The sequence below is a fragment of the Notolepis coatsorum genome, assembly GCF_963971535.1.
Source record: "Notolepis coatsorum genome assembly, chromosome: 18".
Classification (NCBI taxonomy): Eukaryota; Metazoa; Chordata; class Actinopteri; order Aulopiformes; family Paralepididae; genus Notolepis; species Notolepis coatsorum.
Window position 1 is genome coordinate 38,014,985 of NC_140182.1, and position 27,981 is coordinate 38,042,965.

The 27,981-nt window shown below is 44.5% G+C and overlaps 2 protein-coding genes across 2 annotated transcripts; one reads left to right on the forward strand and one right to left on the reverse strand.

Moving 5' to 3' along the window:
• Window positions 1-405: 405 nt before the first annotated feature.
• On the reverse strand, window positions 406-15,640 carry wee2 (WEE2 oocyte meiosis inhibiting kinase). Its single transcript, XM_084334809.1, has 12 exons — window positions 15,526-15,640; window positions 14,694-14,954; window positions 12,733-12,968; window positions 11,734-11,785; window positions 11,265-11,434; window positions 9,732-9,853; window positions 7,450-7,596; window positions 6,151-6,252; window positions 5,015-5,100; window positions 4,736-4,906; window positions 1,628-1,773; window positions 406-1,299 (listed from the first exon to the last, which is right to left on the reverse strand). Exons 2-12 carry the CDS (start codon window positions 14,940-14,942, stop codon window positions 1,134-1,136), a joined length of 1,647 nt encoding a protein of 548 aa, XP_084190935.1. The 5' UTR covers window positions 14,943-14,954; window positions 15,526-15,640; the 3' UTR covers window positions 406-1,133.
• On the forward strand, window positions 15,591-26,560 carry dennd11 (DENN domain containing 11; the record flags this gene model as incomplete). Its single annotated transcript, XM_084334810.1, has 9 exons — window positions 15,591-15,981; window positions 18,692-18,791; window positions 19,229-19,387; window positions 22,026-22,179; window positions 22,994-23,132; window positions 24,104-24,235; window positions 24,353-24,503; window positions 24,864-24,932; window positions 25,591-26,560. 9 exons carry the CDS (start codon window positions 15,591-15,593, stop codon window positions 25,784-25,786), a joined length of 1,491 nt encoding a protein of 496 aa, XP_084190936.1. The 3' UTR covers window positions 25,787-26,560.
• Window positions 26,561-27,981: the final 1,421 nt, after the last annotated feature.

Sequence of the window (27,981 nt, forward strand, 5' to 3'; positions counted from 1 at the left end):
CGGACCAATAGCCTAGCTTAACTCTGGGAGAGGCGTTTTGGCTAACAGCTAGGCTGGTTGGCCCATATCCACTCCCATTCATTGGTGCCAAGATTGGTGCTAGCTTACAGATGGATAGTTTGTACAGAGAGAAAATTGGTATCGATCTTTTTGTCAAACTCCAGAGAAGACTAAGCGTATTTCCCATAATGTTGGTGTGTTCCTTTAAGCAGTGAGAGTTTTACACTAAAGTCACAAGCAGGAAGTCCACTGGATAAAAATCGTAAAAAAAACGTTTATTTACAGTTAAAAAGCAAATCCTTCAAGTCATTTACACAGTGGTCAATTGGTCTCAAGCAGTTTGTCAGCGATCATAGTGATCTCCTTGAAACACGCTCTACTGTGTTTGGATTAAGAAGATTAGTGTTGTTTTTAATACTTAAAAACCAATCAAATCGGGAGACTTCGCATAACCGCTCGGTATTCTGGCGACATCACTGGTAGAATCCACTCACCCTACAAATAGGTTTTCGTTTGGTTATTTCAACAAGGGCCTTTGCTGAATGGAGAGTCTGGGGGTCAGCCCTATGGTCCCACATTTCTAAGATTTCTCAAAAAATGAGGTCCTATGTTCCCACAGCCCAATGGTCCGACAGCCCTATGTTCCCACATTTCTAAGATAAAAAATAAATTAGGCCCCATGTTCCCACAGCCCTATGTTCCCATATTTCTAAGATTCTTCTCAAAATTAGGCCCCATGTTCCCACAGCCAATCAATCAATCAATCAATCAGCCCAATGGTCCCACAGCCCTATGTTCCCGGACAAACCCTCTACTACCAGAGGACAATTGGATAATAGGTTGGGTGTAATTGGCTAACAAATGAAGAGAAAGGGGGATAAAATCAGATAAAACATTTATGAAAAAAGGAAATGTGGGAACATAGGGCTGTGGGAACAAAGGGCTGTGGGAACATAGGGCTGTGTGGTAACATAGGGCTGTGTGGGAACATAGGGCTGTGTGGGAACATAGGGCTGTGTGGGAACATAGGGCTGTGTGGGAACATAGGCACTCTCCCAGAGTCTGGATAGAATATTCCATCACACGGGCGGTGGACAGACTTAATAAAAAGACATCTAAAAATGACCCGTCACTCAGAGTCCAGAAGCTGGGCCGCCAAAGCTTATGGACCGGGCAGCGTTCCTACCGATCAGCTTCCTTCCACTTTTGGGGAGAGACCCCATCTTACTTGGCAGCTGCATCCCAGGGCGAATGGCCTGCTGTGGGGAGACTGCAGCCAAACGAGCCTCCTTGAGCTCCCTGAGGAAAAGGAAATAATGCGTTTGCTTACATGGAACCATTGCTATGCAAAAATACAGAATCAATACCTTATTTGATTAGATTGTTGACTAAATGCTTTTCATTCAAGTTTTAAAATAAGAAATAAAAATGTATGAAATAACTTTCTAAATCATACACATTATTTTAGCCCCGTGTATTTAAGTATCCATAATAGAGTGTGACTGTGTCAAAGGTTACAGAGCTGCCATCAGGGGAATTCATTTAAATGATATGTGAAATTGCACACCCTGGTGGTCAAACCTATGGAATTCAACCTCATGCACAGCATGTCCTCTAGCACCCTCACTTCTCCAGCATGGCCGTCCTGAATTTCTCCACATTGAGTTCCCTGCGGAGCTGAGCGGCCAGTTTCCCTTGCTTCTTCATCAGGATTGGGTGTTTGCACAGCGTCCAGGCACAGGGCCGTTTGGTTGGCTCAGGATCCAGCAGCAACTGACAGACATAAACAATAATTTTCTTTACCCCAACAAGACTAGGCATTTTTTGCAGCCATTTAAATCTAGCATTCCATGCTGCTGACATGTCAAAAACGTAACGGGTGAATTTCAGTAATTGATTATTATACTAATCAATGGGGAGTCACTCAGAATGGCCTAGAGGTAAAGAGGCCGGCCAGGGAGGCTACAGGAAGAGACATTTGGGGAAAGAGGGAGGATTATAAGGGGAACGAAAACGACATCACAGAGGAAGAAACAAATGCAACACAAGAGGGCGAAGGGTAAAGGAGGAAAGAGGTTCAAGGAGGGTCTCTGAACCCATGTCGCACATTTTTGCTTTAGTTAGTATTTTCTATTTCTATCATTTGGGTACGGCAATTGTTTTATGTTTTTTCAATTTATTATTTATGTCTGTGGAACTTTTGCTTAAGTTGGTATTTTTTATTTCTGTTTTTGGGTATTAAAATCTTTTCTTTATTGTTTATGTCTGTTTAACGGTGTTGTACATTATGTCTATGTATTATGTACCTGGAAGACCGACTGATATGAAAATAATATTCAAAGATGATGTTTGTATTCTTGTAATACAAAAATGCAAATAAAAATTGTTAAAAAAAAGAAAAAAAAGAGGCCGGCCAGTAACAGAAAGTTTGCAGGTTTGATCTTGCAGGTTTGATCTCTGGCCCCGACAGTAGGGTATATTCCGGCTGTGAGCTGGTGACTGAAGGGTGGTTGATATTACATCTATGGTGCCCACCATCTCTGCCTAAGCGGCCTTGAGCAAGGCACTGAACCCCAAAACTGCTCCAGGGGCACTACACCTCTTGGATTAATGTGTGGTGGACTGTGTGTATGTATGTAACTAGGGGGGATATGAGGGATATATGTAACTAGGAGGGATATCAGGACTGTGAGTATGTATGTAACTAGGAGGGATATGAGGGATATATGTAACTAGGAAGGATATGTGGACTGTGTGTACGTGTAACTAGGAGGGTTATGAGGACTGTGTTTACGTGTAACTAGTAGATATGAGGACTGTGTTTATGTGTAATTAGGTGGGTTATGAGGACTGTATGTGTAACTAGGAGGGATATCAGGACTAAGTATGTATGTAACTAGGAGGGATATCAGGACTAAGTATGTATGTAACTAGGAGGGATATGAGGACTGTGTGTAACTAGGAGGGATATCAGGACTGTGAGTATGTATGTAACTAGGAGGGATATGATGACTGTGTATGTGTAACTAGGAAGGATATGAGGACTGTGTGTACGTGTAACTAGGAGGGTTATGAGGACTGTTTTTACGTGTAACTAGAGGGATATGAGGACTGTATGTGTAATTAGGAGGGATATGAGGACTGTGTGCATGTGTAACTAGGAGGGATATGAGGACTGTGTGTAACTAGGAGGGATATCAGGACTGTGTGTAACTAGGAGGGATATCAGGACTGTGAGTATATATGTAACTAGGAGGGATATGACTGTGTATGTGTAACTAGGAAGGATATGAGGACTGTGTGTACGTGTAACTAGGAGGGATATGAGGACTGTGTGTATGTGTAATTAGGAGGGATATGATGACTGTATGTGTAACTAGGAGGGATATGAGGACTGTATGTGTAACTAGGAGGGATATCAGGACTAAGTATGTATGTATCTAGGAGGGATATCAGGAATGTGTGTATGTAACTAGGAGGGATATGAGGACTGTGTGTAACTAGGAGGGATATCAGGACTGAGTATGTATGTAACTAGGAGGGATATCAGGAATGTGTGTATGTAACTAGGAGGGATATGAGGACTGTGTGTAACTAGGAGGGATATCAGGACTGTGAGTATGTATGTAACTAGGAGGGATATGATGACTGTGTATGTGTAACTAGGAAGGTTATGAGGACTGTTTTTACGTGTAACTAGAGGGATATGAGGACTGTATGTGTAATTAGGAGGGATATGAGGACTGTGTGCATGTGTAACTAGGAGGGATATGAGGACTGTGTGTAACTAGGAGGGATATCAGGACTGTGTGTAACTAGGAGGGATATCAGGACTGTGAGTATATATGTAACTAGGAGGGATATGACTGTGTATGTGTAACTAGGAAGGATATGAGGACTGTGTGTACGTGTAACTAGGAGGGATATGAGGACTGTGTGTATGTGTAATTAGGAGGGATATGATGACTGTATGTGTAACTAGGAGGGATATGAGGACTGAGTGCATGTGTAACTAGGAGGGATATGAGGACTGTGTATGTGTAACTAGGAGGGATATGAGAACTGTGTGTATGTGTAACTAGGAGGGATATGAGGACTGTGTGTGTAACTAGAAGGGATATGAGAACTGTGTGTGTGTAACTAGGAGGGATATGATGACCCAACCACCCAACCCCCTGCAATGTACAGTATTGCTTCCCCTTCGAATGTATTTTTTTTTATGATCTCCTTCTCTTAAACATTACTGTATATTTGTATGTCTTGTATGTCATAAATGTCTTGATGCATTGAAAATGGGGGACCCTGATGTAAACAAGACGAAAGTATTTTTCTCGTCGGCATCCTCTTAACAGTTGTTTGTATTGAGCCGTACTGTATTGTACCAATTCTGCAATCTGTTAATAAAGTTTTCAATCAATCAATCATGTGTAACTAGGAGGGATATGAGGACTGTGCATGTGTAACCAGGAGGGATATGACGACTGTATGTGTAACTAGGAGGGATACGAGGACTGTATGTGTAACTAGGAGGGATATGAGGACTGTGCATGTGTAACTAGGAGGGATACGACGACTGCATGCGAGGACTGCGTGTATATATGTAACTAGGAGGGATATGCGTTGTGTACATAGACAATAAAGTAATCAAATTATATATAGTGAAATACATTATTATACAATATGAAATGTCAGTAAAGATATAAATAATACGGACAACCCAATAAGGTGCAAGTACCTGGAGGAGGCTTCTGAAAGGAGTGGAGAGTTCCTGGGGCAGGCTGGGTAGCTTAGCCTTTCTGAGCCTGTGCCACTCGTCTCCATTCTGGGGCAGTGGAGGAGCCCCAGCTGCCAGAAGCACAGTCAGGCCCAGGGCAAAGATGTCTGCCATTCGGAGATGGCTGTAGTTCTGGAGGACAGACGGAGGAGAAAACAGTATAGATCAGTCGAATGCAAACTGGAACCACAGACTATGGATCCTGGTGGTGTTTTTTTTTTAACACTGGGGCCATTTTACCTCATGCAGGACCTCACTGGCCAGGAAGCGACTGTCCCCCTCCTCCACGCGAGGACTGGTAACGGAGGTCACGTGACCCAGGTCACCTGACGAACATGTAAATGTCAGACAATTGTTTTTCTTTTCTAGGTTTAAAAAAAAAGTGCTATAGATAACATACAGCCACTAGAGTTTCTCTTTACTTCCTTTATTAAGTTTGTTTTCCGTATAGAATTGTAATCATCTCTCCAGCGTTACATCCACATATGAGATTACTCGTGTTTCTTACCACTTCAATGCAACTTGCTTACAATAAACGATGCATAATGCACAGAGGCTAATTTTTTTTTTTTTTTAATCCACTTTTTCTATTTTTCTCCCATCCCAATTTCGCCTCGCCAATTCTCCCTTCAATTCTCCCCTCCCCTGTCTCGAACGTTGCTAGACTATGCCTCCCACTGGTCGGCTGCAGTGAGGACGAAGCCTTGCATCACGTGTCCCCTCCGGTACACGAGGAGGCAGCCGTCGCATTTTTTCACCTGTACAGCGCGATCTCTGTGGCGAGGAGTAACGCGTGGGAGGCTCACGCTGCCCCCGTTACTTCCCGATTCTGCTGTACAGGCGCACCAACCGACCTGTAGGAGTCGCTGTCCACAACGTCCAATCCCCACCCACCAGCTTTCCCACCCCTAACACTGCCAATTGTGTTAGTATGAACGACCAGCCAAGCTGGTAGCAACGCCGAGAGCTGGGCTCGAACCCAGCATCTCCTGCGTTAGTGGCGAGCGCCTTGCCCACTGCACCACTTAGCTGCCCTCATAGAGACTAATCTAAGTTGATAAATCAATGACACGGAGCGCCTATGCAAATAAATACTTTCGCGTAACATTGTAAACGTAAAAAGTCAAGTTAGACCGTGCTCACAAAGTCTGACACTGGGTGCTGAAATCCCGTAGAATTAAGTTGAAGAAAGCAGGAAGCCGGACCAGCACTCTCAGATTCAATATTTTTTAATGGCAGCCTGAAACACGCATGGCTAGCAAAACACTGACGAAGGAACTCCAGTTCCGAAACATGCGTGTTTCAGGCTGCCATTAAAAAATATTAAACATGTAAACGTAAACATGACTATGGTGCAATGTTATTAAACATGATACCAATTTTATAAATGACCCCGGCTGAAGAGCTTCCGATTTCGTCCTCCTCGCTCTCTTCGCCACCTGCACTCCAGCTGCGATGCTTGCAAATGAAGATGTTACCTGCAACAAGATGGAGAGAGAAAGAGTGACATGGTGGGTATGTGTACATGAAGGACTAGGTACATAAACAAGTCATAAAATAACACGCCAATGTTATGGGAAATGTGCTTACAGTCTTCTCCAGAGTCAGACAAGAAGATACAGTAGATACCAATTTCCTCTGTGCGTTCAGTAGAAAGCTATCCATATGCAAGCTAGCCTGGCTTAGCACAAATGAACCAATGAGGTGTTTTTGACCCAACAACTAGGCTAGCTAGTCCGTATCCATGTCCATTCATTTGTGCTAAGCTAGGCTAGCTTGCAGACGGATAGCTTTCTATTGAACGCACAGAGAGGAAATTGGCATCTACTGTATCTTCTTGTCTGACTCTGGAGAAGACGGTGAGCACATTTCCCATAATGTTGGCGTGTTCCTTTAAGCAAGTTAATGGGATTTGTGTGTGGAGCAGGGCTGGACCATTCATCATATTCGAGTGTGTGGCAATGAGACGCGTGCAACCGTAAAATATGCATCAGTTCATTATTCTAAAATATGTCAAAAGATCCTTTTGTGAGAAATCAGAGTTAAAAAAGTGCTATAGATAACATTTTATGTAGAGTAAGCCTTAAAAATTAAAATACATCCACAGAGCTTTTAGAAAAGTGCAGAATGGGGCGCCCTTGTGGCGCATACCATAGTGCCCTCGCGCACCTACGCGGCCGACCCGGGTTCGATCCCAGCACCCGACGTTATTTGTCGCATGTCCTCCCCACCTCTCCTCCCGTTCGCCCTCTCCTCTGTCGGTCCTGCGTGACCAAGAAAAAGCTGTAAAAATGCTAAAAAAAAAGAAAAGTGCAGAATAAAAGTATTGCTCCCCCCCCCCCATTTTTTATTAATGAATTTCCCATTAAATATTTTTTTTGAATGTTGTTTACATGTATGTAGCCCCTCCCTACTTCCCATTTCCACGCGTGGAATGCATCCGATGGATTACATGCGGGTGCTCTAGTTCGACATCTAGTGGCCGAATGGTATCTATATAGCACCTTTAATGTTTAGTTTGTATCATTATTTTAGACAACAAAATTGTGCATCATGTTTTGACAATATGAAATGATTCCACGATACGATGACACAGGTGATACATAGTCAATATATTGCTCAGTCTGACGACTGACTGAAGAGGAGGAGATTTCAGGCGGAACCAGAAGACTTACTGGGCTTGATGTCCAGGTGCACCAGGCCCGAGCTGTGGATGTACTTTAGACCCAGGGACACTTGGACCAGTAGATCCTTCAGCTCAGCCTCTGAAAACATCTCACCCTGTGACTCCTTCCCCACAATGGCATCATAGAGATTTCCACCTGCGTTACCAATGTAGACATGAGCTCAATCACACACACACCATAGACCAGTGATTCTTCATCTTTCAGTAAATAGTTTTTTTTGTTGTGGTTTTGTTTTTACCTCAGTGAACAGCAAGCAATGGTATGATCTCCATCAGCGACTGTTTACATTATTAATACTGGTTTGATCGCCATCAGGGACCATTTACATTATTGATACTAGTTTGAATTTGTAATAAGTGACGCCACTTATCGATTTCACGCAGTTAAGGATAAATCGATAAGTGGTCTCAGCCTTGACTTTGACCCACACAAACTAACTGAACTGGTTGTTGATGCAAAAGCCCAGTACAGTAGGTCTTGGGGCTGTATTGGCACAAAGAAACAGTCCAAATAAGCCGGCCAGAGTGATAAACTATGCAAGTAGAGCACTGTCCCCCATTGAACTAAAGTATTCACAGACGGAACGTGAGGCCCTTGCTATTGTCTGGGGCTGTGAACATTTTGACATACCTCTATGGTGCATCCTTCACACTCATCAGTGATCACAAATCGTTGGAATGGATTTTCAACAACCCCAAATCCAAACCAGATTTGGATTATTATAGAGCGCTGGAGCCCATGTCTGCAACCATACAACTACACAGTCAGTTACAAGGCTGGCAACCCGGTGGATTACATGTCACGCCACCCTGCACAGATATCACACATTTCTCACACTATGTCATACAACGAAAGATGAGCTGAAGAATACATAAACTTTGTCACTGGCGGAAATTCAAGATGCAACGACAACTGATCCCACTCTACGTAAAGTAATAAGACTCATTAAAGATGATTCTTGGAGGTCACTGTCTGACAAACAGGACTTTACTGATGGAGTTGACAGCTCTGCTCTTGTGTCGTTCAAGAAAATAAAAGATGAACTGACAGTAACTGTTAATGGTGACACTGTACTGCGTGGCACAAAGATTGTCACCCCCCACTCTTTACAAGTCAGAGCAATATCACTTGCACATGAAGGCCAACAGGGGGTAGTGAAAACTAAGAAGCTGATCAGGGAGAAAGTCTGATGAACAAGCAAGTGGAGGTAATGATAGCTGGCTGCGCCCCATGTCAGGCTGTTGTGCCCAACCACACACAAGAAGCCCTCTGCATGTCTGATCTGCCATCTTCACCATGGGAAAAGGTTAGTGTTGATTTCTGTGGTCCATTCCCCTCTGGGGATTATCTTTTGGTAGTTGTTGATGAATAGTCAAGGTACCCACTAGATTCAGCCAGGGCCACTATCCCTAAACTCGACAAGATATTCTCAACACTGGGAATGCCACTGCAGGTCAAAACAGACAACAGACTACCTGCGCCCCCCGTCAGTCCCAGACTGATGCAAAAATACGACGAGCAGATGTGAAGGACAGGATGAAACAATGCGGAAAGGAGGCACCATGTGGCTCCGAAGGTTGGTGATAGGGTTCTCTGTCGTCAAAAAAAGGAAGGAAAGCTATGTTCTACTTAGAATCCCCACCCATACAAGATCATCGTGATCAAAGGCTCCATGGCGACAGTCAAACGTAACAATCATGTCATCACCAGAAACTCATCCCACTTTAAGACTCTACCTAAGGTTGACGTTGACGATCAATAAATCCTCAACAGACAGCAGAACTCTTACGCGAAAGCCCTAGGCCACAGCCACCTGTTCACAGGTACCCAGTTAGGGAAAGCAGAAGACCCCCGTCATACCTCACTGACTTTGAATAATGTGCACCATGTTTTAAAATACATTGTTGACTTAAACTGGTGTATAGTTATTGTTAAAGAAAAGAAATGTAAGGAAAGAGGAGGGTTGTAATCGCCATGGTTCACAGAGTCAACATTATGTTCATAATGTTCAGTGAGTTGGTAATGTTTAGTTCTGACCTACAGAGGGCGCTCTATGTGCATTATAACTAGTACTGGTTTCCATTAAAACTAATAGTAGTGAACAGTCCAGAACTAAGGCGGCCCAATGACAGCTCAGCAAAATCCTAGGAAACTGCAGACTTTCAAATAAAAATATATATTTTTAAATTATACATTCAGCTATCTAGTTCACAAAAATCCACAAGGCAACTTAAATCCTTCCTTTTTGATATTAATAACCTGCAGCTCACCGTCACAATACTCGTTCTGAATGATCATGTGGTGGTCCTCAGCCCAGGCGGAGTAGTAGCGGACAACGTGAGGGTGATGTCCAAGAACAGCATGAGCGTAAACCTCCTTCAGGGCCAACTGCCTGGATGGAGAACACAATTCAAAACACCATTAATAATCACATGATGAGAGTATCGTCAATGGCAGCATCACCTCCCATTCAGGAGAGTATCCTTAAAGGAGGAACACGTCAACATTATGGGAAACGGGCCTACTGGCTTCTCCAGAGTCAGACAAGAAGATAAGATACCAATTTCCTCTCTGTGCTGTGCGTTCAGTAGAAAGCTATCTGGCTGCAAGTTAACTTAGCTTAGCACAAATTGAAGTGGATACGGATCAGCTAGCTTAGCTTAAAGCTCCGGGAGAGCCATATGTCTGATTGAAAACTTTATTAACAGATTGCAGAATGGGTACAATACAGTATCGCTCAATACAAACGACTGCTAAGAGGATGCAGACCAGAAAAAGACTTTCATCTTGTTTACATAAGGGTCCTCCATGTCTGGCAGAAAGACCTGCATTTTAATGATGAACAGTATTTATCTCATTGTCCTGTAATAAAATAAGTTTAACTGAACAGAATTATAGACACGGTCCGTTTAAGCTAGATGGACCCCAACTCATCCCCTAGATGCCATCGTTGGAAGACTTGTAGAGGGTAAATTACACATGTTTTTTGGGAATGCCGAAAACAAATGGTTTTGGAAAGAGGTGCATGACTTGACTGCCAAAGTCTTGGAAATTCCGTTGGACATTACACCAATACGCTATCTCTTTGGTACTGAATTAGACAAGACATTAGATCACATATCTGTGAAAAGAATTGGGATAATATATATAGCTAAAAAATATTATCCTGTTCAACTGGAACAAACAAAGACCTCCAACACTTCTTTAAAAAAGATTCTCCAAGATTCTCCATTCCCAAAAAACTGGAACAGTGTACATATACTTTGAAGAACAATGAGGACATCTTTCTCAGAACTTGGGAACCCCTCATGGACCTCTGACTATCCACCACCACAGTGCGTTATGACTTGATTACTTATACTGAAATGTAACCAGATATTTTATAAATTTTTTATTTAACTTTTCATTACCTGCATCATTGTAAAAAATAACTGTAGGAGCCGTAATTTGGACTCCTCTGCTTAGCCCCTCGGCACGGCCTGTTTATGACAGCCTACTGCCGCAACAATAACCAATAAAAAGATTTAAAAAAAACTCTGGGAGGAGTGTTTTTGGCCAACAGCTAGGCTAGCTGATCCGTATCCGCATCCATTCATTTGTGCTAAGCTAGGCTAGCTTGCAGCCAGAGAGGAAATTGGTATGCATCTTCTTGTCTGACTCTGGAGAAGACGGTAAGCACATTCCCATAATGTTGGTGTGTTCCTTTAAATCACGTGCCTATTCTCAATAATATAGAATACAGTATGCACTGAACACTCAAAATTAATATTAAAGTAAAACTATGGCGCTGCCGTTGACTCAACTCATTGGCAGAGCCTGCCAGGGGCTGCCGAGACCGCTTGATGGCGTACAAGCAGCCGTCCAGCCTCTTCACACACTTAAAGACCGCGCCAAACTCCCCCGCACCGATGCGCTCGAGCTCCAGGAACTCACTCTCGTACCGCGATAGCATGAAAGCTTGGACAGCTTGCCTCTGACGGAGAAACAGACCGAGGGCATTATGACAGACACAGGAAGAGAGCGTCACAGAGCACAGGTTCTCCCGACGGCAAAGAAACAAACAACATGGAACAGATGTGTCCCGGCATAGCAGAACTTCCGTAAAGCAAAAGTGCCCTGTGATGGCGTGGGAGTACGGCTGAATGCCAATGTTCTAGTTGGATGGGAGAGGAACTGTGGGGGCGGCCAAGGACGACAAAGCCTCATGATTAAATCAGAAACTAGCATTTAGGGAGAGTTTATTCTCTGGTGGAAGGCATAAATTAGTTGTACCTTTGGCGGAAGAAATGCTTCATCTTCCTCAGATGACGTGCTGTGCTTCAATCTGAGAGGGGAGAATTACCGTTAATCCCACAGACACCAGAGCCTACAGAGAACCTGGTGATGCTCTGAACAGAACCTGGTGATGCTCTGACCAGCGCTGCATCACTCAGGGGATCAAGGCCATGCATGAAAGATACACAAAACAGGAGAGGAATACAGGACTGTTTCAGTACCCCTTTCATGTACAATTTGAACCCCGGTTGGGACATCTATCAAACATCCATCCGTCAATAGAAAAAGAAACCATCCTGGCTTGTCATTAGAAAACAGGGGTTACCAGGATCTACACTATAAACATAGAAGATAATAGGGCTTAACAGGATCTACTGTACACTATAAACATAGAAGATAATATGGCTTAACAGGATCTACTGTACACTATAAACATAGAAAAGAACAGGGCTCAACAGGATCTACTGTACACTATAAACATAGAAGATAATAGGGCTCACCAGGATCTACAATATAAACATTTGTAATAATGATAAGTGGGTCCATTTCTGGGAGCCATGTTCAATCCCGGACTTACTTATGCAGTCTACTATCAAGTTCTAGTGCCCCTTTCACTTCAAAAATATTATTCGGCAAAACACACAGTATACGTTTTTATTTTAGACCACTTTTCAAGTGGTGGGAGGCTGAATGCAGGCAGTGGGTCCCAAAATGTGATCCGACATTAGCACAATGAGGGAATGTATAAGAATGATATTCTAATAAATCGGTTTCACTCCATCCACTGTTCTCTCCACATCTACAGCAGAGACAGTTATGAAACTCCTTACCAAAACATACGTACAAACAGAAAACATCCCCAGATGAGAGTTCCCGGGATGAAATCTTATCAAATGGGGTGAGAGTTCCTGGCTTCCTTTAGGGGGTCCTGGACCCAAAAGAAACGTGGGAACCCTTGATGTAGAGGAAACACACAGACGGCAGCTTAATGTTTACCTGTGCCTATAGCCGCTATCATCACAATCATCGTCGTCATCACTGCTCCAATTCTTCCTCTTGTAGTGCTCGCTACTCCTGCGGACGGTGTCGGGGGTGAAGGGGTTGATGTTGACGGAGGGTACGCGGCTGCTAGACTGGGTGGGGTCGGCGGCAGTGGAGGCGTAGTGCAGGACCCGCTTACCAGACTTCACCTTGGTGCTGGAGCGTAGCTGGGAGGCCTTGGACAGTAGACTCTATGGGGAGAGGGACAAAAGGCACAGGTGTAACGTCTCGTCTCCACTAGCCAGGTTTTAGCCGTGCTGTGGCCCGTCTGGCACACAGTGAGTGTCTCCATTGTCTTTAGAACCTGGCTGGACCCTGGTGTAGAGACAAACGCCTTCAACAACTTGGCTGGATCCTGACTGAGACAAACACCTTCCACAACCTGGCTGGATCCTGACTGAGACAAACACCTTCCACAACCTGGCTGGATCCTGACTGAGACAAACACCTTCCACAACCTGGCTGGATCCTGACTGAGACAAACACCTTCAACAACTTGGCTGGATCCTGACTGAGACAAACACCTTCAACAACTTGGCTGGATCCTGACTGAGACAAACACCTTCAACAACTTGGCTGGATCCTGACTGAGACAAACACCTTCAACAACTTGGCTGGATCCTGACTGAGACAAACACCTTCCACAACCTGGCTGGATCCTGACTGAGACAAACACCTTCCAGAACCTGGCCGAAGACGGCTGGGACTGTTGTATAATAATAATAATAATAATAATGCAGGACCTCTTTAGAGAGAGGTCTTTATTCGGCATGCAACGACACAACGACATGCAATGGGCGGCACACACACACAGAGGAATACACACACACGCAATTGTCTTTCTCAGGGTCGCCGATGCGATTGAGCTCTGCTCTTAACCCATCCCGTCGTCCTTCAGCCGGGAGCAGACAGGGCGTCGGCGAGGTACCGCGCCCGGGGACCAATCCAAGTGCTCCTGCCCGTCTTCGTCAGGGACGCGACATCGTCAGCGATCTGTTGTGCATGTTTTTCCATTGGGCTTCTCTTATTGGGGGGGGGGGGAAGACCCTTGCGAGCACGGGGAGAACATGCAAACTCAAACAAGGGACTAAACACGTTCACAATTATGCCACAATAATGTGGAACGCCCTACCCACAGCCATAAAGGAATGTGAATCCCTACCCTCCGTCAAAACCACTCTCAAAGAGAACCTATACGGGTGGCTGAAATTAGAAACTGGCCCCGGTAAATGTCAAAATGCCCCACCCAACCAACCCCCTCCAATGTACAGTTTCTTCCCCTTCGGATGTATATTTTTTTATGATCTCTTTTTCTTACACAGTACCATATATGCATGTCTTGCATGTCATAAATGCCTTGATGAATTGAAAATGGAGGACCCTTATGTAAACAAGACAAGTCTTTTTCTGGTCTTCATCCTCTTAGCAGTTGTTACAGTATTGAGCTGTACTGTATTGTACCCATTCTGCAATCTGTTAATACATTTTCAATCAATCGAATGAAATGAATGAATGAAAACTTTATTTAATCAATCAAGCTAATGGAGAAGAGGCATCAGTCGAGGCAGAGACCTTTCAGAAAGGTAGATGAGCAAACTCATTCTCATTTTCCATGTTGTGTCACAATAGACAGGTGGCTTAGACAGGTTTTAATAGAGGTACATAACACAAGACAGATCTAGGCAGCAGAAAATACTATCCCACTTTTCCTGAATTCAGCCTACATGCATACACAGAGTATATAGGCTACACAGCAGTAAACACCATCGTCCAAAACCAAAATTAAACGTCAGCTCAATTGATTTGAGTGTTATTTATTTGAGCAAATTAACGAGTCCGGAGACAAACGGACTGAATGATGAGTGTAAAGCAATCAAAGCTGGATGCTTGGACTAATATAGTTATATACACGTCACCTTGGGCGTGCTGGGAGAGTCGCAGAGTCTCAGTTTCCTCCAGGCGGCGTAAGGTATGGGGCTGTTGGGGTCGAAGGACGGGGACGGCGTGACGCTTCTGCTGCGGTGGCGCTGCAGCCTCGGAGTCCTGCAGGGGCTCTGGACGGTTCTGGACGTCCAGTCGTCGGAGCCGCTGTCGCTGCTGCTCCCGTCATCTCCACAGCTAGAGAAGTCCAGCTGCTGCGGCATGCCGTCGAATACCTTCGCCATTATCTAGACGGACTTTGTGAAAAAATAAATAAAGAAGATGCTGATATGATATCTGGAACGTAACCTCCAGCGCGAATCCACCACGCTTGAATTCCCCGCGGAGTATGTTAATAGCTTCCTGTTTAAATGAATTAAATACGCCCCTTGTGCAACGTCCGATTGGCTCGTGATTCATAAACAGCTAACACCCCTATACCATCACTTTTCATAAAAAAAAGAAAAAATAAAGGTCCCGAATATACTGATATTAGTGTCTATAGAAAAAGCGATCTAAAAAATATTCACCGAATCAAGGGTGAGGGACGTAATGTGTTATGTGTAGACAACAAGACAAGTAGTCACTGCGCTGCCAAGAATGAGGTCACTGTTAAATATGAATGACCCCACGTGAGCGGAAGTCCGTGACGTCATCAAAACACCGAAGCTCGCTGGAGGAGGACAGCCCGTCTGTGGATGTGACTCGCTTACAAATAGCGATACGTCGGAAGGCGAACAACACCATGATCCAGTCGGAGCCGTCAGTCTCGCTGGCTTGATTCGAGCGCACCTTCATCATCAATCGAGTGTCGCGTACGGTGTTTACCTGCGTGCAGCAACAGTCCCCCCCGCCGTGCAGACAGTAGACAGACAGGAGTCCTCGGCACCACCATGGTCGAGCAGTCGGATCGCGCTCCGCTGCTTGACTGGGAGGAGATCCCACCGCCCGAACCGACACAGGCGGTTCCCTTCTTACCGCCGGTGAAGGAAAACGCAAATCCGTTGCCAGACGGTCGCACACTGGGTGGCACCGCGCCTGGCACAGAGAGCAGCACCACCACCACCAGCCCGGGTGGTCCAGGCAGCGTAGCGGCTGTTGTTGTCGTCGCCAGCGCGGAAGCCAACCCTGCCCGTCTCGCAACAGAACACTCTGGGCCCGGGTGGGATGTTCCGAGTCCGCCCAGAGCCGAACACTCTTTCCCCGGCCTCTCCGTGAAAGCACAGTGGGAGGAGAAGGACCAAATAGTGGCTGTGTTTGTGGTGACCTTTGACACGAGATCAGGTGAGTAGCAAGTGCAACTATGAAAAAAGTACAACAGAAAGCTGTGAACTTCACTTGTAGAATGTAGACTGAAGGATGACGTTGCATATGTAGTCCACTCAACCGTCCTTATATAAGGAATATCTCATGACTGAGTTGTTGCTGGCAAGTGTGACACATGCTGAAATAATGTGCTACATCCTCAGGAGATCTTAGGATAACCTATGTTGACAGTTAAAGGTGCCACATTGATTGATTGATTGATTGAAAACTTTATTAACAGATTGCAGAATGGGTACAGTACAGTACAGCTCAATACATACAATTGTTAAGGGGATGCAGACCAGAGAAAGACTTTCGTCTTGTTTACATCAGGGTCCCCCATTTTCAATTCATCGTAACATATATGACATACATGACATACAGATAGACAGTACTGCTACATCTATATATTTATGACATACCAGATTTGTAAATACAGTACTGTTTGTGATACAAAGAGAAAAGTATATACATTTGACGTAGAAACTGTACATTGGATTGGGTAGGTGGGGGGGGGGACTGTACATTGGAGTTGGTTGGGTGGGTGGGTGGGGGGGGGGGGGGTTGGGTAGGAGGGGTGGGTGGGGGACACTGTACAACTGTACAAACAAAGCTGTACATTGGAATATTGACAAGACCATACTTGGTAATTTACTGTACATTGGAGGGGGTTGTGTTAGGACATTTACAGGGGCCAGTTTTGAATTGCAGTCTCCCGTAGGTGTTTTTTGAGAGTGTTTTTGAAAGTGGGTAGTGATTCACATTCCTTTACAGCTTTGGGTAGGGCGTTCCACATTGATGTGGCATAATTGCGAAACGTGTTTAGTCCCTTGTTTGAGCCGAATCTGGGTTTAACATGATTTGTGGAGCTCCCTCTGGTGTTGTGATCGTGGTATTCACCGACCTTTGGGAAGTGTTTTGACATGTACATGGGTACCTTGGTCGTGTAGTGTATCTTGTAGACCAGGCCCATTGCAAGTTGCTGTACTCTGTCGTCTACTCTAAGCCATCCTAAGTTGTCAAAGTGGGCAGGGGTGAGGTGGGTTCTAGGAGTAAGGTCAAGCAGTAGTCTGACCAGTTTGTTTTGAGATGTTTGTAATTTTGTTTTTAGCGCCTTTGAGGTGCTTTGGTACCATGAGGTGCAAGCATAGTCGTAGTACCCTTGAATGAGTGCTCCTGCCAGAGTCTTCAGGGTATTCTTGTTTACCAGTGAGGAGATCCGGTACAAGAATCGAGTTCGTTGGTTGACTTTTTTTTATTACATTGGATGCCATTTTGTCGCAGGAAAGATTTGCCTCTAGGATGGAACCCAGGTAGGTAATATCTTCTTTCCTCGTGACAATATTGTCAGTCACCCACTGTAACTGAGAAGCCGTCGGTCTTGCTGAGTTTGTTATTTGAACCGAAGAGAATGGACTCTGTTTTGCCCATGTCACGTGTAATGATAGTTTGTTATCAGCGAGCCATATGCAGATTTTGCCTAGTTCTGAGCTGAGGGTTTTTTCAACCTGTAACTTGTTCTTGTCAGAGACCAGCAGGGCTGAGTCGTCCACAAACAGGAACAAGTTGCAGTCACAAGCTGACGACATGTCATTTGCATAAATTAGGAACAGTAGCGGACCTAGTATGCTTCCTTGTGGAACACCACAGCTTACTGTGAGGGGGGGGGATAGGGTACCGTTTACCTCCACCATCTGCTCTCTCCCCTCCAGGTAGGATTGCATCCAGCTCACTGATTGACAAGCTAAAAGCAATTGGTTTTGATAGTCTTTCAGAATGGTGTGATTGACAGTGTCGAAGGCCTTTTGTAGGTTCAGCATGACCATGCCGCAGTATTTGCCCGCGTCCACCTCTTGTTTGATGTGGTCGTTTAAATAGAGAAGGCATGTGTCAGTGGAGTGGGATGTTCTGAAGCCAGATTGGAATTCGTAGATTAGATTTTTTTCCGCGAGGTATTTTTCGACCTGTTCGTATACAATTTTTTCCATGACTTTCGAGATGGAGGTAAGGATAGAAACAGGGCGGTAGTTGCCTGGGTCTAATTTACTGCCTTTTTTGTGCAGAGGGGTCACTCTCGCGATTTTGAAGTCCTTGGGGACGTGTCCCTGTTTTATGGAGAGGTTTATTATGTGTGTGATGACTGGGGTGATGGCGGCTGCTGAGTCTCTGAGGAATTTGGAGGGGATGTTGTCATGGCCAGTGGCCTTGTTAGGTTGGAGGGCACTCAGTTTTTTGAGTACCTCATCTGTTGTTACCATTTCCAGTTTGAAGTCGTCTTTGTGGACCCCTAGGTTCTTGTAGTATGCTACTATGTGTTCTACCCCATAATGCCCTGAGTGGGAGGGTAGTTTGTTTACCAGTGTTGTGGCTATGTTTGTGAAGAAACTATTTAAGTAATTGGCTACATCCAGCTTTTCTGTGATGAGCGTGTTGTTCGTCTTTATGTTTATGTTTGAGAATCTGGTTTTAAGTTTTTTACTGCAGCCTAGCTGGTTATTGAGTAATTTCCAAAGTTCACATGGTTTGTTTTTGTTTTCCACATCATGAGGAAGTGGTTGAGTCAAGAAGTTGAGTAAAGTCCCCCGACTTCCCTCTTTTAGGACATCATAGTGAGAGTGATTAGGAATGGGGAAGAGACTGAATAATGACTGTGTGTGTGTGTGTGTGTGTGTGTGCGCGTGAATGGCAGGAAACATGGTGGAATGGTCCCTGCCTCAAGACGTCAACTTGGATGGAGTTGAGTTCAAGTCGATGGCTAGCGGCTCTCACCGAATCGCCAGCGACTTCATGTAAGCCGTGGCACAGATATTGCAAAACTAAGTCCTTGACCTATAATCAACTGTAGTGTGGGCACATAGGCCCCATCTCTGTACAACAAAAGTAATCATAATATATCAAAAGGGAAGGTACTGGAGCGCATGGATCATCTTTTAGAAAAATATTTAATAGGGTGCAAAAAAATCACTAATGTTTCAACACAACAGTGTCTTCTTTAGAGTGGTCCTTATCTGAGTGGCACACGTCCTCATCTGAACAGGTTTAGCATGTTAATTCTCAAGTTTAATAATAATATATTTTCATGAATCTTGTTCGTCCCAGGACAGGATTACACTCCTCATTTGGATGCAACCTAGAGAACTATTGATCTCAAGGATCATCATATTAGGAACCTCCATGATGGATCTCCATGACGACGTGTTCACTAACGTCTTTGATCTCTTGGCAGATACTTCCGTAAGGGCTGTTACTTCGGCCTGGCCTGCTTCGCTAACATGCCTGTGGAGAGTGAGCTGGAGAGAGGGGCGAGGATGAAGTCTGTGGGCATCCTGTCTCCCTCCTATACGCTCCTGTACCGCTACATGCAGTTCCTGGAGAACCAAGTGAGGTAAGGTGTGTGTGTGTTGTGTGTTGTGTGTGTGAGAGACAGTGGATCAGGAGGTAGAGTGGTAATCTGAAGGTTCCCGGTTTCATTACATTTAGTCATTTAGCGGACTCTTTTATCCCAAGCGACTTACAAGTTTTGTACGACAAGTCAGCAGGAAGGGTACAACTCTATCAGCTGAGTAACAATGTTCATCAAAGTGCTGAGTGCTACAACAATGTAGGTTAGTATATTAGGACAAATGCATGACAGTGAGGTTAGTTATTATTATAATTTTTTTCATTCCGGCTCCTCCCGGCAGCGCGTCAAAGTGTCCTTGAGCAAGACACTCAACCCTCTAACTGCTCCCGATGAGCAGGTCGGCACCTTGCATGGTTGCCTCCGCCATCGGGGTGTGAGTGAATGGGTGAATGTGAGGATTGATTGATTGAAAACTTTATTAACAGATTGCAGAATGGGTACAATACAGTATGGCTCAATACACACAATTGTTAAGGGGATGCAGACCAGAGAGAGACTTTCGTCTTGTTTACACCAAGGTCTCCCATTTTCAATACATTTCATCATGACATTTATGACATACACAACATACAGATGTACAGTACTGTTACATCCAGACATTTATGGTACTTAGGTGGTAGAGTACTTAGGTGGTAGAGGCAGGGTCTTAGGAGGCATAAGTAGTAAAGCGCTTTGGATAAAAGCTTTGGATAAAAGCCCTGTATAAATGCAGTCCATATTGTCTGATTGTAGGCATGATGCGATCGATTCTCTACTGCCTTCTCTTTGCAGCAGTTTTTCTTCCCCGTCCTTATTCACACGTCTCTGTGTATCTGCTCCCTCTCGTCGTTCCCTCTGTATTTTAAATCTCCTCATCTATTAACCATGAACCCCTGAGTCACAGCTACCGCCATCGTCAGTCACGGGAACCCTGTACGTCGCCCGAGCAACGAGACGAAATGAACCTCGACGACCTCCTCCTCAGCAGCTCTGCTTCAGAAACGAGCCTCAGTCATCTCCTTGTCGACTACACATAAAGATAGGTTACACGTCTCTTCAGATGTGAACCTCGTCTCCTTGAGTACGCATAAAGATGTGTTACACCGTCTTCAGAAACTAGCCTCATCTCCTTGTCGACTATGCATGAAGAAGATAATGTTACACGTCTTCAGTTTCGGCTCGGAACCACAGAGAGCTGAGAACCGGCGGCACTACGGAATATAAATGGAACTCAACTAATCCATATGGATGGTAATATCTCGGCTGAAGTCTCAAGGATTACCAAGGCTTTAGTGCACACAAGAGTCTTGACTTGACGTAGATGGATTCAGACTGGTGTGCATCCTGAATAATAGAATGTGTCTGTGTTGTCATACTTGCCCCTGACATGCCTACTGGATTCGGGGTACAATGCACCCTGAGTTCCCCATGGAACACTGACTCCCAACATGGAGGTCTTGCTTGTATTAATAATGACACAGCACACAGGTGCCACCCATACTCCCCAACATTGTGCCTTTGAGCCAGGCTCTTATCTTCTGCTGTGTTCCAGGAGTGTTTCACTGCTGCCAATGTCGCTGCTGCTCCCTTGTATTCATAGTATTCTCATGTATTCATAGTATTCTCATGTATTCATAGTATTATCACATATTCAGTATTCTCACATATTCATAGTATCCCCTTGTATTCATAGTATTCTCACATATTCATAGTATTCTCACGGATTCATAGTTTTCTCTTGTATTCATAGTATTCTCACTTATTCATAGTATTCTCATATATTCATAGTATTCTCTTGTATTCAGTCAATCAAATAATTACATTCTTGTTAACTGCGGACCTAAAGACAGAGCAGCTACCTCTTAGTTAGTTAGTTGGCTAATTGGCTGTTAGTCTTTGTTGGTGGAATGTGCTGTCCACTGCCCTCTCTGTACTGAGACCATAGTGAGGCTGAGAGGGAGATTCAGAAGATAAGGTCTGTAGTAGGGGTACTTGGGTGGTAGAGGCAGGGGTACTTGGGTGGTAGAGGCAGGGGTACTTGGGTGGTAGAGGCAGGGGTACTTAGGTGGTAGAGGCAGGGGTACTTGGGTGGTAGAGGCAGGGTTCTTAGGTGGTGGTGGTAAAGGCAGGGGTACTTAGGTGGTAGAGGCAGGGGTACTTGGGTGGTAGAGTCAGGGGTACTTAGGTGGTAGAGGCAGGGGTACTTTGATGGTAGAGGCAGGGTTCTTAGGTGGTGGTGGTGGTGGTAAAGGCAGGGGTACTTAGGTGGTAGAGGCAGGGGTACTTAGGTGGTAGAGGCAGGGTCTTAGGTGGTGGTGGTAGAGGCAGGGTCTTAGGTGGTAGAGGCAGGGACTTTTAGGTGGTAGAGGCAGGGGTCTTAACCACTATTAGTTTTATGCCAAATATTTTTTTATTGGAAAAAGACTAGCGCTTTTCAATTTTCAATATTCACAAATATGCATTGGTCTTTAATAAGCACTATATTTGATGTCCTTCTACACGATTGCATTCATTAGCAGAAGAGGAAACACACCTTCACCCATGTGTTAATAACATGTACTATCACTAACAAGATCCTAAGTGTGCTGAGGGTTTGTTTAGTGGAGAGCCGCCCTAACGTAGTGTTGTTATTGTGTTGCAGACACCAGCTGCTGTGTCCTGGCCAGTACTCTCCTCTGGAGGCCTTCTATGAAGACAAGAAGGCTGTTCTTCCCCCAGCAGTGAACGGCCTGGTCACAGTCTGCCCCACCTGGTCAGCCACCAGCATCAACCGCTGTATGCACCCCGAGATGAAGGTAGAGAGAGACGCCAACACACATAATCCTGTATTCAATTAATCCTGTATGTAATCCAACAAGCCAGTCCAGTATTTCCCCACTGGTTCATAGGTCATTTGTGGTGTTGTTCGACGGGGAGGGGGGGCGGGTATAATGAACTTTAGTCCAGAACATTCTCCTGCAATCATTGACGATATTTAAAAAAATTTCTTTTTTTAATTGACAGTGTTTGAAATGTGTAAACTCAAGCTAAACTGAAAGGGTTACAGACTAGGTTAGCAGAAATAAATATACACATGCACAAGATATTCCTTTATTGATCCCCTTGGGGAAATTCGGGCATCATAGCAGCATGGGGGAGGGGGGAGGCATGGTAATGGTAATAGTAGAAGACATAAATATACTGTAGGCAATAAAACTATAGTAAAGATAAAAGAAATAAGCATTGTAAACAATATAATTAACTCTGAATATAAGAATATGAGCAAGTAAACAGTGTAATCAAAGTCGCAGACGAGGGTGTATTATCAGTTATATTATACGTTACAATAAATATGGGCAATAAACGCATAGAATCTGAATATATATATATATATATATATATATATAGTAATCTGAATATATAGTAATCTGAATATAAGCACTTTGATTGTGGTGTTTTATCAGTTTGGGGAACCTTATTTCTGTGCTCTGTCTCCGTGATCATGTCCTGTGATCGTAGATCAGTTGACCGCTGACACCAACTTGCATACAGAGTTCTGAACGTCGGTTGTGTCCCGGGTCCTCAAGTTGGGAACTTGTTTACACATAACGCGTCCTCTGCCTCCTGCAGATCACCCATCCGGCCGGCTGCATGTCCCAGTTCATCCGCTTCTTCGGGGAGCAGATCATGGTGCTGTGGAAGTTCGCTCTGCTCAGGAAGCGCATCCTCATCTTCTCCCCTCCGCCAGTCGGTGTGGTGTGTTACAGAGGTGAGGCACGCACGCATGCACACACACGCATGCACACACATACACACACATACACATGCACACATATACACACGCACACACATACACACATGCATACAAATGCATGCATGCGTAACTCACCTGGATTTCAACCTAGGTCTCCTACAAGTCAAACATTTACCACAAAGGGTACCCCCCCCCCCCCTACCCCCTATTCCAGTCAAGGGATTTATCAAAATTTACTAAGCTTCAGGCAGGGTTACTCTACCTCACACACACACACTTCCTCATAAACACACCAATACCACAACCTTAATACTAGACCACAGATGTCTAGACTCACTAGCCCTTAGCTAACGTGGTCGGATCCTTTAGTTGATGTCTAGACTCACTGGCCCTTAGCTATCGTGGTCAGATCCTTTAGTTGATGTCTAGACTCACTAGCCCTTAGCTATCGTGGTCGGATCCTTTAGTTGATGTCTAGACTCACTGGCCCTTAGCTATCGTGGTCGGATCCTTTAGTTGATGTCTAGACTCACTGGCCCTTAGCTAACGTGGTCGGATCCTTTAGTTGATGTCTAGACTCACTAGCCCTTAGCTAACGTGGTCGGATCCTTTAGTTGATGTCTAGACTCACTGGCCCTTAGCTAACGTGGTCGGATCCTTTAGTTGATGTCTAGACTCACTGGCCCTTAGCTAACGTGGTCGGATCCTTTAGTTGATGTCTAGACTCACTGGCCCTTAGCTAACGTGGTCGGATCCTTTAGTTGATGTCTAGACTCACTGGCCCTTAGCTAACGTGGTCGGATCCTTTAGTTGATGTCTAGACTCACTGGCCCTTAGCTAACGTGGTCGGATCCTTTAGTTGACAGTTCGCCTGTGGTCTGGGCGATTTGTGTTTGATTCCCGGCTGCCCCCTGAATTCACTACAATACTATGTTTGTGATCATTTCATTCCCTGATTTGCCACATATGTTGTTGTTCTCCTCCAGTGTACTGCTGCTGCTGCCTGGCCAACGTCTCTATACCTGGCATCGGTGGGTCTGTGCCTGAGTTCCGTCCTTTCTTCTACATCAACATAGCTGACATCACTACCCTGGAAACTGAATTGTCATACGTGGCGTGTGAGTGAAGTTTGAGTGACAGCGGCTGATTAATCCAAACCAGTCGACGTATAAAGTCGGTATGGAAATGCGTGTGAACCTTTTAGTGAATGTGTGTGCATGTGTGTGTTTCTTAAGGCACCACAGAGAAGATCTTTGGGGAGAAGAAGGATCTGTACGATGTATACGTTGATAACCAGAACGTGAAGACTCACAGAGAGAGCTTGCAGCCACTGCTCAGGCTGAATGCAGCCGACAAGGAGAAATACAGGAAGCTAATCGAGCAGAGGTACAAAACACACTTGATTTACTCTTTACCAATTTTTGTCTAACCTAGTGCCTGATTAGAAACACATGCCTGGTCCCATTTCATTATTGATGAAGATGATGATTTATTTCAGATTTCTAAATTAATCAACATCACTGTAAATGTTCCAATGTTAGACAAATGACTAATTTTTAACTGTTTGACAAAAAATTATGATGATGAAGGTGGTTGTGATGATTCTTATGGTGATGATATGGATGATGATGGTGGTGATATGAATGCTGTTGATGATGATTATGGTGTTGGTGATGATATGAATGATGATTATGATGAAGGTGATGATGATATGAATGATGATGATGGTGGTTTTGGTCTCTTCAGACAGATGCTCCTCTACTCTCAGGAGGTGGATGGAAACTGCACATCAAATGAAGAAGACCTCTTCATTCTGTAAGTTCCTTACAATATCTTTGCTTCTTTATGTTTAATTAAGTTATAACCACAGTGAATATTATCATTCCTTTATCATTAATCATTATCATCACAATTAAAGGAACACACCAAGATTATGATAAATGCACTTACCGTCTTCTCCAGAGTCAGACAAGAAGATAGATACCAATTTCCTCTGTGTTCAGTAGAAAACTATCCAGCTGCAAGCTAGCCTAGCTTAGCACAAATTAATGGAAGCAGATCATATCAGCTAGCCTAGCTGTTCTCTGGGAGTGTTTTTGGCCTACAGTTAGGCTAGCTGATACGTATCCGCTTCCATTCATTTGTGCTAAGCTAGGCTAGCTTTCAGCCAGACTCTGGAGAAGACAATATTAGACAATGTTGGTATGTTTCTTTTTAATAAAGCATTGTGCCCAAATAAAAGACAGTTATTTTTCTATAGAAAATTACACCTAAAGAAGTGCAGTTGTCTTATATTCACTGTATCTACGGATTCCTTGCGATCTCTAGTTTCATAAGATACCATGATATTCGCGTTAGCCTAAAAACTGAACCAGCTATGGCCTCTGAAAGACGGATGGATAGATTACAGATATTTTACCATACAAAGATTTATACATACTCATAATGACCCTAATCACATTACTGTGTTTAGGTTCTTCATGGAGCTCAACAACCGGATCTTCCAGACCTTGTCGGAGGTGGCAGCGAGCTCTGACCCCACCCTGACTGCCGAGCACGTGAGGGCCATGGGGCTGGATCCCCAAGGTGACCGCTCTTTCCTGGTGGACCTGCTGGAGGTGTACGGTATTGATGCCATGCTGGTCATAGACAACCCCTGCTGCCCCTGATTCCTCCAGCTGGCCCCTGAGGGCCGGCAGATACACGCACACCTTCCAGGCCCCACGGCCAAAACACTGAAGACACTGCCTCCACACTGGGACTCTCTTCTTCGGCCTGCTATCCAGGCGCTGTGGATGTTTCCTCTCCATCTTTGTGTCTCAACCTGCCTCTGGAAAGCTATCGTTGCCACTGTTGATGAGACACTTAATCCGGTGCACTGACCCACGGTGGCTAAGGAACAGCTGCCTAGCGGACGGTGTTGATCGGTAGTCACTGGTTTGCCACAGCAGTTCACATACAGTATACAGTCACCCGTCACCATGTTTTGTCTCTTTGTTTGTCGGCTGTTCTCATCTCGCGTGAATCCTGCGATTCCAGGCTCAGAGCGTCGTACGGCATTCTAGGAGTCTAACTGGGACGGGTTCTCTCTCCGGGAGGTGGTGCAGTCCATCTGTATGTTCCCCCGTTCTCCACCTCACCACCGGGGTGGAAGCTGACGTCTTTGTTGTTAACCACACATTCACAGTTCTGCGGTTCTAGCGTTAGAACATAGAACCAATTCCCGTTGACGCCTGCTGATGTGAAGAATATACACGTAAATTGACTTCTGGTGACGCTGCTGATATACTGTTGGTGTTTGAAAAAATTAATACCATCTGACCACTCCATTGGCCTTTCACAAAGGAAGCAATTGCAGAGTGTGTGTTCGTCAACATGAAACGCAGTCAGAAATGTTTGACTCTACTTTATCCATGAAGTTGTCAAACAGAAATATCAGAGGCCAGGGCCCCGTTCCATGTACCGGGATAACCGAGTTAGCCGGATAACTTTATCAGGCTAACTGTGTTAGCCTGACTTTCCGATTTCATGTACCTGGATTTCCCAAATCACCATGACAACATATCCAAAAGTTTGAGCCTGCTCGAAAGCAGAGTTCAAGTTCAAGTTAGCCTGAACTATCGCCACGCCCCCGCAAAGAAGTGACAGCCCGTTTCCTGAAACTATTCCCACAGTCTACGATCTGCATTATACCATTCTGAATTACGTTTTTGTGCTCCATTCTTCCAGAGGGGGCTTTTGAAATGTAAAATAGACCCAAAATGCTGATATTAAATTCACTTTGTCCTAAATAATGCACGTTATATATACCGTGGCGACGGTGGCGCTCGCTCGTGCGATGTACACATGATGTGGTTATTTTAATTGTAACTGGGATTAAGATGTCTGATGAGATGCGCTGTTTGACGGATTTGAGAAATTGAATGAGCCGTTGACGTCACATTAATGAATGCGGATAAAGAGATAAACTTCATTCAAAACAACGGATATTCTAAACACGGGTCTCTCGTTCATTAATGTATAAACAATGAATTTATCCCATCTGGCCCAGTGGCCCAGCGGTAGTGCTCATCCCTGCCAGTTCAGCGACCGGGGTTCAAATCCCCGTGTTTCCAATATGATTTTTTTGAATATAATATTAATGATTATACGCCAAAGTAGCCTGGTTTTAAGTTAAAATATTATAAATCTACATGCATTGAGGATGTCATTCTTTATATAGCTCTCAACGTGCACCAAATTGAATTATTCCTATATTGCAAAAAGAAGGAAAAGACTAGGGCCTTGAACCCCGGTCGTCCGTGTGAAAGTCAAAAGAAGAACCCGTTACACCACAGAGAAGATAAGTAAAAGATTGACTATACATCAATCAATGGGTAAGAGAGCCGTATCGTAATTCTGTATAACAGTTAACTAATAATTTTCGCTAGCAAGATCTCATTTGATTATTCAATCCAGCAGGCAAGTTTAAAGAAATATAATCTGATTGATTGAGGTAATGAGGGACTTAGAATTAGCCTATAGATAACGCATTTAACTTGTCGGCGAGGCGATTGAGCCTATTGCAATCTGTCAATAAAGTCTTAAATCAATTAATCAATCAATGCCGTTGAGAATCAGGGTCTCTGCCATCGATACGTGCTGGCTTTCCACCTAAAACGGGAGCGCGCATCTAGCCTGACTTGAGCCTGACTCTCAAGTCTGGCTTGAGTTAACGAGACTGAATCCTCCTTTGTGAAACAGGAAAATCCCGGCTTTGAACATCGGGTTAACTGAAGCTGGATAATGGACATGTTGATCGACTTAGTTGAACCACGTACATGGAACGGGGCCCTGGTGAAGAATGTTGCTGTTGTTGTTTTTT

Coding starts and splice junctions, on each gene's coding strand:
- wee2 (XM_084334809.1), bottom strand. CDS start 14,942: ATGGCGAAGGTATTCGACGGCATGCCGCAGCAGCTGGACTTCTCTAGC. Junction 11,786..12,732: donor GATAGCGGCTATAGGCACAG/GTAAACATTAAG, acceptor CTCCCCTCTCAG/ATTGAAGCACAGCACGTCAT. Junction 1,300..1,627: donor AGGACGGCCATGCTGGAGAA/GTGAGGGTGCTA, acceptor CCTTTTCCTCAG/GGAGCTCAAGGAGGCTCGTT.